The 14,568-nt window shown below is 44.4% G+C and overlaps 1 protein-coding gene across 1 annotated transcript in view; it reads right to left on the reverse strand.

The window, feature by feature from the left end:
• The window catches only part of LOC115465420 (multidrug resistance-associated protein 7-like), a 181,945-nt gene that overhangs the window by 123,273 nt on the left and 44,104 nt on the right, over positions 1 to 14,568 (reverse strand). Inside the window, 4 exon segments of the mRNA XM_030195872.1 lie at positions 5,591 to 5,670; positions 11,992 to 12,062; positions 12,065 to 12,148; positions 12,681 to 12,837. Of these exon segments, the coding sequence (XP_030051732.1) occupies positions 5,591 to 5,670; positions 11,992 to 12,062; positions 12,065 to 12,148; positions 12,681 to 12,837 (392 nt within the window).

Below are 14,568 nucleotides of genomic sequence, written 5' to 3' on the forward strand. Positions count from 1 at the left end.
CCTTTTTTACCTAAAGTGGTCTCTCCTTTCCATTTGAATCAGTATGTTTACCTTCTGTTGTTTTTTGAGAAAGTATGCTAGAATTCCAGTGAGAATATCCATGTATTGGATGTTTGTTGTTTGCTTAGATATTTGAAAGTCTGACAGCCTCATTGTTTTTTTCACCAGGCCATGCAAGGGAGAAGCAGTGTCTAAAATTTCCTTATTTAGGTAGATTAGGGAGGCAATTGGGTCAGCTTATTTACTTAGTATTGAATATCAAAGGATATTTTAACACATTTGACTAGAGCTCTCTCAACTTCTTGGGTAAGGTTAGCATGGTTACCCCACAAGTTTTTGTTGTGCAGCTCCTTGGTCATCCTTTCATTTCTTCATCAACCACCATAAGTTGGATGTGAAGGCCAGGGAGGACACCACTTTTGGTTCAGTGAGAATATTGCGGGTACATCCTAGCATCTGGACTGGTGTAGCAAGAAAATTAGGAAGAAATGTACCTGTTTAATTTCCATTCTTCGAGTCATTCTGCTGTTGGGAAGTGGCATATGCCTGCAGTGCTACTTTTTGTCCATGATTCTGCAATTTATTCTTTCGCCCCCCCCCCCCCCTCGTGGCCTGAAATATTTCTCCCTTTGGGATGAAGAGAGGGAAGGGGTCATAGTGGGGACCATGAAGCATACAGTCACCATGCAAAACTTAGTACACGTAAGCATCTGTTTATAACCTTCTTTGGGATCATGAAACAAATGGAATATCACCTGTAACCACACTCAAGCAGCATCAAGATCATGATGCTAAGAGAAAGAAGCCACTGTAGAGAAAAGACTAGATTGCTTGCCTTTTGGCAGATATACCACAGGGGCACAACATAAAGACACTCCAGGGCATAATTTTACCGAACCCCTCCGGAATGCACAAGTCAAGGTTACCTTGACCCATTCCACGAAAATGAACTGCAGATGACTCTCCATTAGAGTCAACCCACAGCGAATCAGGAGATTTTTTACTGTGGTCTGGAAATTACTAGAGTCAGAGACTCCGCTGTCCCTTGACTTTCTGGCTCCTTGAAAGGGCCGACTCTTGGGTTGAAATCTAGAAGTCAGAGTTACCCAACCTTTAATGTCTTCTGTCATGGAGGTGATGCTGATTGACCTTTCCCCTAGTCATCGAGTGAGGACAATCCTCTGGTAATTGCTGGGGCTTAACTTCTCCCAGATCCTTGACAATTTTTTCACTAAATAGCCCTCCTTTGAACGGAAGCTTTCTGAGTCAAATCTTGAGACTGCATCCACAGCTCAGCTCCAGAGCCAGAGTTACCAAGATGGATGCCACTGCTCATTAATTAATTCTCACCAAATCATAGAGAAGGCATCCATCAGACAGGCTGCCCCATCTCCAGATGGGCAATCTTAAGAGACTGGGGGCTAGATGCACTAAGCTTTCCGAGCCAGCAACGTAGGTTTTAAACTAGTTCTAGCCAGTTTAACGTGCAAGTAGTAAACCAGGACATGCACAAAAGGGCATTGTCCTGTCACGGTAGCAGCTAACGAAAACGGAATGCAGATGAGCAAATTAGTATTATAATGTGCATAAATCGTATTACAATGAGATGCACTACCGTTTTCCGATCCCCTCACTGTGGAAAATCTAACGAGAGGTCTGCACCTCTCGTTGGGACTACTGTGAGGGAATCGGAAGGGGGGGGGGGGGGGAAACGTCCAAGTGCTCGTCAGGGACGTCCTTCTAAAGTGCCTAACATGAATGTCTTTCACTCAAAACCCCCCAAAAAGGACATCCCTGACAAGCACTTCGACGTTTTTTCCCCCCAGATTTTTTTGTGATGGGTGTCCTCAGTGCCCGAATGACCACCGCTGGATCGGGACGTGCAGGGACGTCCAAATCCAAAAAACCATTTGGACGTCCCTTTCGATTATGCCCCTCCTCCAGGTCTCTCTCAGCCAATCACAGCGTATTTAGCTGTCACCAGTGTCAGCTAAACGCGCTGTGATTGGCTGAGAGAGACCTGGAGGAGGGGCATAATCAAAAGGGACGTCCAAATAGTTTTTTGATTTGGACGTCCTCGCACTTTAACTTTTATAGTTTCCTGTCCCAAGTATAGCCCTAGCCCTCTCTCTCTTCTCCCCCCTGCTGCCTGCAACCACTGGCCACGGAGCCGGGAAGAGCCGCCGCGGCCAGACTGCACCAATCAGCACCGATCAGGAAGCCCAGGCACAGACGCACGAACGCGCTCCATTTGTTCCATATTTGAATCATAATCAGAGTCGGAGCGAAAGAGAATCTGTAGGGTGATCACCGGCTGTACCGGCGGCTGCAGCTTGCACTCCAGCCCACGGCTCTGACAAGTGCTCGTCAGGGATGTCCTTTTTGGACGTCTTTGGCATGCACAGAGCAGCCAGCATAACACCTGGCTGCTCTGCACATGCTCAGCTGGCCAACTGGCTTGGAAGGAAATCCCATGCAAATGAGCTAGCAGCGACTTCCTTGATGCATGTGATTTCCTTGATGCATGCCCGTTTCTTACCGATTCGCTATGAAATCGGTAAGGGAAGGGCTTTAACGTTTTGGTTAGTGCTTCTTGGCCTGGGATCTACTGAACCCAGTAAAGAGCCTGTGCAATGTAGCCACCACTCATAGCTACCTGAACCTCCCACACCAATCAATGTGAATGCCTGTATAAGCATGACCCTCACACACCTTCCTGTCCTGGAAGTCATTGAGGGCCACAACAACTGGTGCATTTATTCTACGTAAATGCAAACAATACATCCAGCTCCACAACCAGAAACAGAAACAACTTCCCCATAATTTTCATGACACAGAATACTACATCCAGCATTTCCCACGCCATCAAGATCATCCAGCAAAGGATACTATGGAGGACTTTGTTTCCACTGGATCTGAGATCTGGAATGCCAAGGTCAACTGAACAATCAAAAACATTAGATTCTCTCTTCTGAAGAGATGAATTACCAGTTGCTCATCTAACTCCTCTGTAGAGGCACTACCCAGTCAATTCCCAATTTCCTCTAGATCCTTCCCTTTGTCAGGTTCTTTCAGGGGCACAGAAGGCCCTGGGTCCTCTTGCACTGACAGAAAAGCCTCATATATTTGGCCTCTTGGGGGCGAGACCATGACCAGAGAACCCAGCCAGTGCTGGACAGCCTGAGTTGTGATCTGGACCCCCAACAGGAGAAATTCAGAGGAAAATTGGTTAGACAGGAGCTCCTGCTCACTCACAAGCCTTTCCCCTCTGGAGAATGCACTGGTGGACCCAAACCAAGCATTTGAGGAGGAACGGAGCTGGAGGAAAGCCCAGGAGTCGGGGCAGCTGAAGAGACTGCCACAATGATCACCATTCCTGCCAAACCACTCATTCCCTCAACAAAAGCAGCTACATGCTCACCACGAGCAATGCCACTGACATGAGTCGTAGATTGTCAGCCCAAATCTTTCTCCCTCCTCTCCCCCCAAACATTAGCACCAGTGTGGCAATGTGCCCTGAGTCCCAACAGCAAACGGAATATATTAGGCTAGCATACCCACTGACAAGCCAAGCTCTACATCCCTTAAAGCACCACACTGCCTCACACTTTGGCATCACTCCTCCAGACTTACCCAGATAAAGAGGGAAACCATGCCATGGGGAACTCCTGACAGCAACCATTCTACAAGTTTTCTGCCTCACTCAACTGCTGGAGAGCTAATTTTTTTAACAGCTTTAATGTCCTTGACTTTCTGCTGACCAAAAAGATTGCCAGAAGAAGTAAGAGGGAAGGAGTGTAAAGGTAAATTGCAACCCAAGCCCTCCTCCCCCACCTCCTGAGGGACTAGAGGGCCTGCAGGCTCACTTATCCTGTCAGAGAAGCTAAAAAAACCCTGATCTTACATCTACCAGACCAGGGGAAAGGCCCATAAGCCTATATCTTGGGCTTCCTTTGGCTACCAGGCTCAATCAAGTGCCATGGCCTGTAAACTATACTCAGAGCTGAGGCTCTGGCCTCTCTCAACCAAGGGTACAGGGCACAGTCCACAGGCCATACACTGGGAGGCAGTGAAAACATATGAAGTCCTGCTGCACCAATCCAAAAGCTCCAACCATCTGCTAAAGACAAAGAATACCGACTAGTCCAAGGCTGCCCCACATTCATGCATGATGTCACTGGAGAGCTGTATTTTGTGTCCATTTGTTGGTTGAAGAACATAAATCCAGGTGTCTGGACAGGTCTAGCAGGAGGATAAGGAACAAAGCATTTGAAGAACAGAATAGCCTGCCAACTGCTCAGCACAAGGATTGAGTAACAGCTTATTGCACACAAAATACCTTATTTGTGGCAGAAAGAATAGATTTAACTAAATATCAACATATCCTAGAACAGGTGTGTCTAACCTCAGTCCTCAAAGGCTGCAACCCAGTTGGGTTTTCAAGCTTTCTCCAATGAATATGCATGAGATCTATTTGAATACACTGTCTCCACTGTATGCAAATAGATCTCATGCATATTCATTGTGGGAATCCTGAAAAGCCAACTGGGCAAGGGCCAAGGTTGGATACCCCTATCTTAGAAACTATGTCCCACTGTCAGTGAAAAAACTGAAGCTGAAAAGAGGTTATATATTTCAGTTGGATGATCTGAGACATGCTTCCAAAATCAAGGAAAGTAAAATGAAAGTATGGAATGTCCTTCACAATTCTCAGAATTAAAATATTACAGAAAATCTGTTGGGAGATCTCAAACATGCGGCGCTTGCAAGAAGGCCTAGGAATATTTCTCAGCTAGGCGTTCTGTAAGAAAGAGTGGGGAAAAAATTTCAACAGCAAAAACAGAAAGTTACTTAGCTGGCTATGGCAGGCAGGCTTTCCAAAACCATCCTGAAGGTTCGTTATATCGATATGTCTCATGCACGTTCAATGAGGACATCCCAAAAAGACCAATCTGCTGCAGGGTCCCCAGGACAGATTTGGGAAACCTGGGTTGCAGGAAAGGTTGGTAGCTGTTATTTCTTACAACAAGGATGTTACAAAGTATGGACTGAAAGGATGGTCAAACCTTTGCACTGGCCACATTCGTGCTTTATTTAGAATTTTGTAAATAAATAAAACAAACTTAAATGCTGCAAATAAATAGTAATCAATAATTAAAAACCTAGAGGTTCTGTCAGCTTCTTTTCACTTAGGGATTCACTGAAACATACAATGCGATCAGGGGTGCTTAAATGATTGCACACAACTGTACCACATAACTCTCCACACTACACTCACTAAGCATGGGATTCCAGTTTTCCAACCAACTTTGCCTTCCCTTCCTCTTCCTTCTTTTGGGGCCCCAGATTCTCAGCCAAATCTGCCACCTCTTCCCCAATAAAGCCCAAGCTTCACTTCACTTAACCTCAACCCTCCACACTATGACAATCTGCCCCTCATACAGAGTCCCAGCTTCATCTCCCCTCCCCCAAGTCCTCACTTGGGGCCTCAGCTTCACATCACACTTCCCCTTGCCTGGGGCTCCAGCTTCATATCACATACCCTCGTGCATGGTTTTTAATTAGCATAAGGGGTCTTCCTGGACGTTACCGGTTAAGTTCTCCTGTGATAGCTGCAAGCAGGGAGCTTTTCCCACAGCCGACTTTCCCAACTACACCCACCAACGTTCCCTGAGAAGAGAACAAAAATAATGGCATGAGTATCTCCACCCCAGCATGGTTTCTCTGCAAGGTATTTCTGTATAGTGTTAATAGTGATGTACACACTGTATCAGACAAAGGAGTGGAAAGAAACAGATATCATAATGGAGTGAGTCAATGGTGAAAAGCCCAGCATGGAGATTCTGGATTATCCCCCCTGATCATGTGTGAAAATTTTTGTATTGGGGTAACAGATTACTGTATCAAGAAGAGGAAAGATATAGAACAAAAGAAGACAGGCTCCTTCAAAGAGTGAAGGGTTGCAGGTGCACCATGGCATCAACACATTTACATCTAGCAGGGTATGAGAGCTTGGTAAAGTTTTCTGCTACCTGATCAGCAGCAAACTATACATACATACTCCAGCTCTGCTAGGGGAGCAAGCACCAAATGAGAGACAGGGAAACCCTCTATTGTGCCACACAGCCTGGATCATGCTGGGTCCCAGGGAAGGGCTAGAAGTTCCATGGAAATCAGGAAGGGAAATAGCAGAAAGGGAGGAGAAGAACAGAAGAAAACTGGCATATGTGGGAACTCTCCAGGCTCAAAGAGAGCACTCCGTCTTCAAGCCCAGGGTGCTGCCTCTGTACCTCAAGTGCTGCTCCCTCCCTGTAGCAGTTGCTGTTGGTACAGGGCGCAGCTACTGATGAGGACACGCAGAAAGCACTTTTCTCTCATTTGCTCCTGCTCTCATTACCTCCCTAAGAGCAAGTGTAGAGGACCAAGAGGCTAAGGAAACCAGAAGAGATTCCTGCCTGCCCTCCCCTGCACTGCCAGCATAGGAGTATAAACAGCCACCGAGAGAATACAGCAACAGGAACAAGAAGCAGAACTGAAGGATGTGCAAGAAGGAAGAAGAGAATGTAGCGTATGTTGTGTAGATCAGGGAAACAAACTCCTACCTTAACACATTTAGAATTTTATTTCTTAGGCAGCTGAATGTGAAAAAATTTAGAAGGCAATGTGTACATATCAAACACACAACAAAACAAAACAGCACAATATACAGTTCTCGACTACCATTCAGAACCTCAAATAGGGAACCAGATTCATCTACAATATACGCACTCATCTAAGCCATCAAAGTGAAAACTGAGCAAACATACACCAGGAGAAACTCAAGGAACCAAAGACTTAGGGAAACAGCAAAAATTGTACTCTATTTCTAAAGGCTATGCATTTAACTTACACCTAGTATCAAACAAAATAACATTTCACAGAAGCACTGAAACATCAAAAAAGACCTAGCCTATGTGCAGTTTCAGATTGTACTCCAAGATTCACCTATCAAGACACAAGGGGCAAAGCGGGGGGGGGGGGGGGGGGGGGGGGGGGGGGGGGGGAGATAAGTTTCCAACCTACAGCCTCTTCCCAAATACCAGGCAAAACAATGGTGTGTGGGGGGGGGAGATATCAACCAACCTTTTACAAAACATTAAAGTGTGTGGGGCTGAGGGAGTAATAGGGCCACAGAAGCTCAGAGGACAATGAGTAGGAACAAACAGGAGAAGAAAAAGGGGTAAAAGGACACCAGTACAAGAAGAAGGGAGCACATGAGAAGCAATACAGCCAGTGTATGGACCTGGTATTCAATAAAGGCTTCCTTCACAGGGTACTCCCCTCAATCTCAGGCAGTGGCTTAGAAAAAGGAGGATTGTATGGAATCACTTCCAGGAGAAACCTTCCCCTTCTATGGAAGGGCATACGTGACTCCTGAGATTGAAACTGCCATTGAAAAGTGAGCAAAACTTGGTACGGGAAAGAAAAAGGAAACGGTAGAAAAGAAGAAGAAGATGCCCCCAAATCATCAGATCAGGCTGTTCTTCAGGTATGCCAACATGAGCTGACACAGAATAGCACCTTGTTCAATTCCACACATACTATACTGTGGGCACACAAAACCTCTGCCAACGTTCTTGGCTGGATTATGAGAAAAAAAATAAAACCCAGAAAAATGTGTCTTGGGGAAGAGCACAGGACTCTCAACTATAAGGAAATCACAGAAAACCAATATCAGATATGATCCTTTTGGTCTATGGGCGGTGCTGAGGGTGCAGGCAGTACCACACATCTTCAAGCGACAGCAGTAGCTCTCAGTCCCACATGCTCTTCCTCCAATTTTTATTTTTAAGCATGTTTGCTCCCAAACCCAGGGAATAAAAGCTTCTGCAGTACCTGGGTGACTTCCATCTGTCTCAGGCCAGAGACCTCATAGACCTGTGCCAACTTTCCAACAGTTTCAGTTCAGTGATAGCACCCCTAAGCATACCTTTGCTCTATGGCAAATTGAAAGAAGTGGTGTACCAACAATAAATGTAAATCCTCACCTCTAACAGTGAATGCATGAAATGCATACTTCTTATTACAAGCATACAAAAGGAGAAAAATATATATATATATACAAGGAGGAAAAAGTCCCAACAAGCTCCAATAAAAACCTAACATGCAATAACAAAAGAGCTTAACTTGTCATCATCAGCATAAAAAAAAAAACCAATCTGATTATGATAAAGAAGCATTCAGACAATTATTGAATAAGGAAGAACTGGAGGAGTATCCAACTGTGGATTTGAAAAAAGAACATTTTTAAATCACAGGGGAAGGATTTGCGAAAGGCTTTGTTACTCAAAAGGATTTTCATTTCCTGAATGTGATTAATCCACAGATACCGGCTTTTTATATACACTACCAGAAGTGCATACGACTTTAAATAATTCCCTGGTAGAACCATAGTGTTGAGCCAGGGGTCACTATTGGAACCTTTATGTATGTAGATTGTTTTCTGTGTCCTTTGGTTGGAAGCTTCATATATTCAAGTCGAGTGGAGGAGTGGCCTAGTGGCTAGAGGTGGCCAGTTCAAATCCCACTGCTGCTCCTTGTGATCTTGGGCAAGTCAGCTAACCCTCCATTGCCTCAGGTACAAACTTAAATTGTGAGCCCTGACAGAGAAATATCCAGTGTACTTGAATGTAACTCACCTTGAGCTACTACTGAAAAGGGTGTGAGCAAAATGGAAATAAAATAAATAAATAAATAAAAAAAATTCAGATTCCACTGATTTCATGAGACTGATTTCTGCTGTGAACTGCGATCACCATAGCTGCTGGTTAGTTACTCTTGATGTAGTTTCTCTCTACAATGCCATACCACAAGATGAAGAGCTGAAATTTCTAGCGCTGTATTTAGAACAGAGGCAAATACAGGATGTCCCGACCTCTTTCATCTTAGCATCTTTGGCATTTTCTGTATAGGGGCCGGTTGTTCCAACAGGTCTCTAGTGTTGCTATGGGTGCAACGAGGGTTCCCTCTGTGGCTAATTTGTTTGTTTCCCATTTTGAGCAATCCAAAGTCTATAATTCTTCTTTTTTTGAAAAAGTGAAACTGTAGACAAGTTTCACAGATGATTTTGGTTTTGCTTTGGGAAGGATTGGAGGCAGATTTACATTGAGTGTGCAATATTTAAACAACAGTCATGCTAAATTGAAATTTACTGCATATTTTGACTTTAGAGTGATCTCCTTTTTGAACATCTTGATTAAAAAAGGTGTTTTTTCTACTTCAGTGTACCGTAAAGCAAACACTTTTTTGGACTATTGGAGCTGTCGTCCTAAAACTCTAAAAGACAGTTTGCCTTTTTCTAAATTTTAAGATATAGACAGATTTACTCTAATACTAATGATTTTAAGCATCAATCACGAGAACTGCTACAGCAGTTGTTGGATCGTGATTATCCAAAGAAAGTTGTTAACACTGCTTACAAACATGTTAAATGCAATCAGAGATTTACTATTGATTCCACGAGAGAAGCTAACAGTGGATAATGACATCTTTATATGTGTTCTAAGACATACATCAACTGTTGCTCCAAGGATTGAAGCGGCTATAAGGAAACACTGGCATATTGTCACTACCCTTATGGCTTTCACAGAAGCAATGCTTAGATTTGCGTACAGTAGGCGCAGAAATTTAAAAGAGATTCTGTGCTCCTCAGAATTAGCATGTGTATCAATTAATGGATTGGACAATGTCGTAACTAGGAATGGACATGCAGCTTGCGGGTCTTGCAATTTGTGTGCAATTGCGTTTAGAGGTGTCATGATTTTGATTCGCTGCAATGTGTTACATCATCCCGCAAAGGTGGAGACCAACATAAAATTCTTTTACAGCTTGAACAGAAATGGATTTTCCAGTTAAAAACCTTAGAACTCAATGGTTTAAACTCTCGAGTGGCGTCATTTTTATTAATTTTTGATGAGAACTGGGAATTTCTGAGTAATGGGAATTTCTACAGTTATGATTAGTTGAGTTAACTATTGGCATCTGACATCAGATCATATAAGAGGGAGCCATTTTTTGATGGAGAGCCTGTGATGAACAGCCATTAGACTGGAATTCTAAAGCGGGTTTATGATTGCATGTTTTTGGTTAACTTTTTTGGGAAGTTCTGTGCTCTGATCCTTCGTTTTATTTGCAGCATTATCCACGTGCCCTGAAGCAGCAATGTGAAAAGCTGGCCACCATTGGTCGTGGGAGTTGAGAAGGCGACAACACAGCACATTCAGTTAAGTGCTTGGTTATATTTTCTCTGTTTGTGCTTAATACAAGAAAGCTTTTTAAGCCAATGACAAGTTCCTTTGATATTACATGTTAGATTTTTATTGGACCTTGTTGAGGCTTTTTCCTCCTTGTATAGATACTTTTTCTCCTTTTGGATACCCTTAATAAGAAGTATGCATTTCATACATCCAAATGGCAGATGAAATTTAATGTGGGCAAATGCAAAGTGATGCACATTGGAAAGAATAATCCGAATCATAGTTACCTGATGATAGGGTCCACCTTGGGGTCAGCACCCAAGAAAAAGATCTAGGTGTTATTGTAGATAATAATACGCTTAAATCTTCTGCTCAGTGTGCGGCAGAAGCCAAAAAAAGCAAACAGGATGCTAGGAATTATTAGGAAAAGGACGGTAAACATTACCGAAAATACTATAATGCCTCAGTATTGCTTCATGGTGCAACCTCACCTTGAGTACTGCGTTCAGTTCTGGTCGCCGTATCTCAAAAAAGATATAGCAGAATTAAAAAAGGTTCAAATAACAGCAGCCAAAATTATAAAAGGGATGGAATTCCTCTCATATGAGGAAAGGCTAAAGAGGTTAGGGCTCCTCAGTTTGAAAAAGAGACGAATGAGAGGAGATATGATTGAAGTCTACAAAATCCTGAGTGATGTAGAACGAGTAAAGTGAATCAATTTTTTACTCGTTCTAAAACTACAAAGACTAGGGGACACTCAAGGAAGTTACATGGAAATACTTTTAAAACAAATAGGAGGCAATATTTTTTCACTCAACAAATAGTTAAGGTCTGGAATTCCTTGCCAGAGGATGTAGTAACAGCGGTTAGCGTATCTGGATTTTAAAAAAATAGTTTGAACAAGTTCCTGGAGGAAAAGTCCATAGTCTGCTATTGAGACAAACATGGAGAAGCCACTGCTTGACCTGGGATTGGTAGCATGGAATGTTGCCACTATTTGGGTTTCTGCCAGGTACTTGTGACCTGGCTTGGCTACTGTTGGAAACAGGATACTGGGCTACATGTGTCTGACCCAGTATGGCTATTCTTATGTTTTTACCTGAAAATGGCACCTCCTCCCCCTCCCCCAGCAGGTCCTCCCGGGCTGCCAGCACTACTGCCCACCCCCCCACAAAGACTAGATCCCACTGAGCTGCCGCCACTACTAACCATCCCCCTTCCCCGAAGAGACCAGGTCCTGAGAGGCCAGGGCTGGGCACGACGTTCACCCACCCCTAGAAGAGAGCCAGCGCCAATGAGCCGGCCTCCCCAACCACCCGAAGGCCCTTCCCAGGCCTACTTTTAACTGCCCTAGTGGCCTATTGGCCTCTCCGAGGAGGGAGCTATCCAAGTTGTTGCTCCTGCTCCCACCGGGTCCTCCTTAAAAATGTCAGTAGAACCCACTCTCTTCTGGCGGAGCAGCATGGGGCAGGCAGGTGGATGGCCAGCTGGCATAGCCCAGCCTAGCCTATCAGGACCTGGTGTCTGCAGTGGAGAGGGGGAGGGGAAGTGGCAGCGGCGGTGACCCAGAAAGACCTGCTCTCTCTGGGGGCAGAGCCGGCGGTTTTGAAACCAAAATTCAGTTGGCCTCTAGTAAGGGCATGAGTGAGCAGGCTTGCTGTCTCTCCCTGTCTGTGTCTCTGCAGCACTTCCCTCCATTATCTGTATAGCTTTCTTCTGAATTTTTCCTATCCTTGACTCCTGGGCCATTTCTTACCTTCTTCACTGCCAAATGATGGACGCAGGTCTCTAGGGATCCTTTCTGCTCTGGCTCCTCTCCAGACTCAAATGGCTGGCATTGGTGTTCAGTGGAGGTGACCAGGAGAACATGGACTGGTGCAGTTCCAGCACCATGTCTGGATCAGAGGAAGCATCTGAGTGCAAAGCAAAAAGCAGGAACAGGACCCCAAGAGGTCTTTATTATATTAAACACTGACTTCTGTCTAACCAGCTTCACTACAAATATCTCAGCTAAATCTGCATATCCTTAAAGAGTCAGAATGTACACAGGCAGCTCTGTGTTCAGACTCAGGGAACATTACAGTTCAATGCAGGTAATATGATGTTCTTTTTATAAGTAGAAATATGTACAAAACCATCCCTGCTTTCGCTGGGAAAAGGCAAAGGACAGCAAATATTTAATCCCAGTATCACTCTACTGGAAACTTGAACACAGTGCCCTTCATCTGATTGAGTCCTGCTTTCACCCACCTTAAGCAAAATAAGCTTAATTCTGACTATGCTTACATTCTGAGCACCGCAAGGATATACAAACCCTCTGTAGTGCCAGAGAAAACCCTTTTCCCACCCTAATCCCAGGACATACCCTGCCTATACATTCTCAGAAAAGAATGTATGTCAAATTCTGACCAGCCTCCCCGTTTGGTCCTAGGCTCATCTACAAACCAGAGCTGTAATAGCTATCCAGGTCTTGATCCGGGAGCTCAAGAAATCGTTGAATCCGATCCAGAGACACTTTGGCTTCAAGTGTTCCATTTAGTACCCATGGAAAGTTATTGAGGGGAAGAATTAGCATGCCAACCAGTGCCAAGGCTGTGAATACCTGGGGGGAGGAAAAGAACCTGGGTCAGCAGGGAGAGAAAAAGAGAGGGGAGCTGGAGGGCATGGAGACAGAGGTCAGGAAGAGACATCAATGAAAACAAGACTAGAGGGTAGTTAGTATGCAGAGGGAAACAACAGATGGAGGAGAGAAGAAGATGGCATATGAAAGTAAGAGGAAAAAGAGAAAAACATTAAGCGAGACAGAGGAATAAATAGAAACCAGGACCATCAGCTTGTCCTATTTGGTATAAAACTCAATGTGTCTGCACTGTAATATGCATGTGAGGGAAAGGCTGAATTCTGAATTACTTTGAGTTTGGCGTAGGAAATCATTATAGACATGTTTATGTACAATTCTGTTCCAAAATTTAAGACATTTTTTCTGAGAACTGGGAAAAACATTGAGCTGATCCCTTGATAAGAAGTTATACAGTAACAATGCCCTGAAATGTGAACAGAGACAGGACCCCATGTGATGACAAGAACCATCCATGTGTTTTTTCCTTATAGCGAGAAAAACAAACATTTTTCTATATTATGCTGACACCTGTCCTGGAAATATACTGCAATAAAAAGTAAAGAAAACCAACCATAATGTCAAGGATGACCAAAGTTTATTCTTCAAACAAAAATTGCTGACAGAATCCACGAACACGGGCTGTTTATTGGACGCAGAGCACTGTGCTGCCGTGTTTCTCTAAAGCAATCTATTACAATATTTTGAGCTTGACAATATTTAAATTGCTGATTTGAAAGAAACCCCTGAGGAAGACTATCGGGCTCATTTTCGAAAGAGGATGACATCCATCTTTCAACATAAATTGGAAGATGGACTTCCTTCTCCCAGGGATGTCCTAATCGGTATAATCGAAGCTCGACTTAGGACATCTTCAAATGTACTCCATCACAAGGATGGCCAAAGTTCAAGGGGGCGTGCCGGAGGCGTAGCTAAGGCGGGTGTGCCTAACACTTGGACGTCCTTGACCCATAATTGAAAAAAAACAAAGACGTCCCTGACAGGCACTTGGACGTTTTCACCCGGACCTGTTCTCACAACTAAGGCACAAAAAGGTGCCCGAAATTACCAGATGACCACCGGAGGGAATCAGGGATGACCTCCCCTTACTCCTCCGTGGTCATCAACCCCCTCCCACCCTCAAAAAACATCTTTAAAAATATTTTGTGACAGCCTCTATGCCAGCCTCAGATGTCATACTCAGGTCTATGACAGCACAAGCAGGTCCCAGAAGCAGTTTTAGTGGGTACTGAAGTGCGGGCCCATACCCCTCCCCCCCCCACCCGTTACATTTGTGGAGGATACAGCGAGCTCTCCAAAACCCACCACAAACCCACTGTACCCACATATAGGTGCCCCCCTTCACCCGTAAGGGCTATGGTAGTAGTGTACAGTTGGGGGTAGTGGGTTTTGGGAGCAATTTATGAAGTCCACTTCAGTGTCCCCTAGGGCGCCCGGTTGGTGTCCTGGCATGTCAGGGGGACCAGTGCACTACAAATGCTGGCTCCTCCCATGACCAAATGGTTTGCATTTGGTCATTTTTGACATGGACATCTTTGGTTTCAAAAATCGCCGAAAATCAAAAATGTCCATGTCTAGGGACGTCCAAATATAAGGATTTGGACGTCCCTGACGGTATTTTCGAAACAAAAGATGGTCGTCCATCTTGTTTCAAAAATACAGGTTTCACCACCCCTGGATTTGGACATTTTGCAA

The sequence above is a fragment of the Microcaecilia unicolor genome, chromosome 3 (genome assembly GCF_901765095.1).
Source record: "Microcaecilia unicolor chromosome 3, aMicUni1.1, whole genome shotgun sequence".
In the NCBI taxonomy this organism is placed as follows: Eukaryota; Metazoa; Chordata; class Amphibia; order Gymnophiona; family Siphonopidae; genus Microcaecilia; species Microcaecilia unicolor.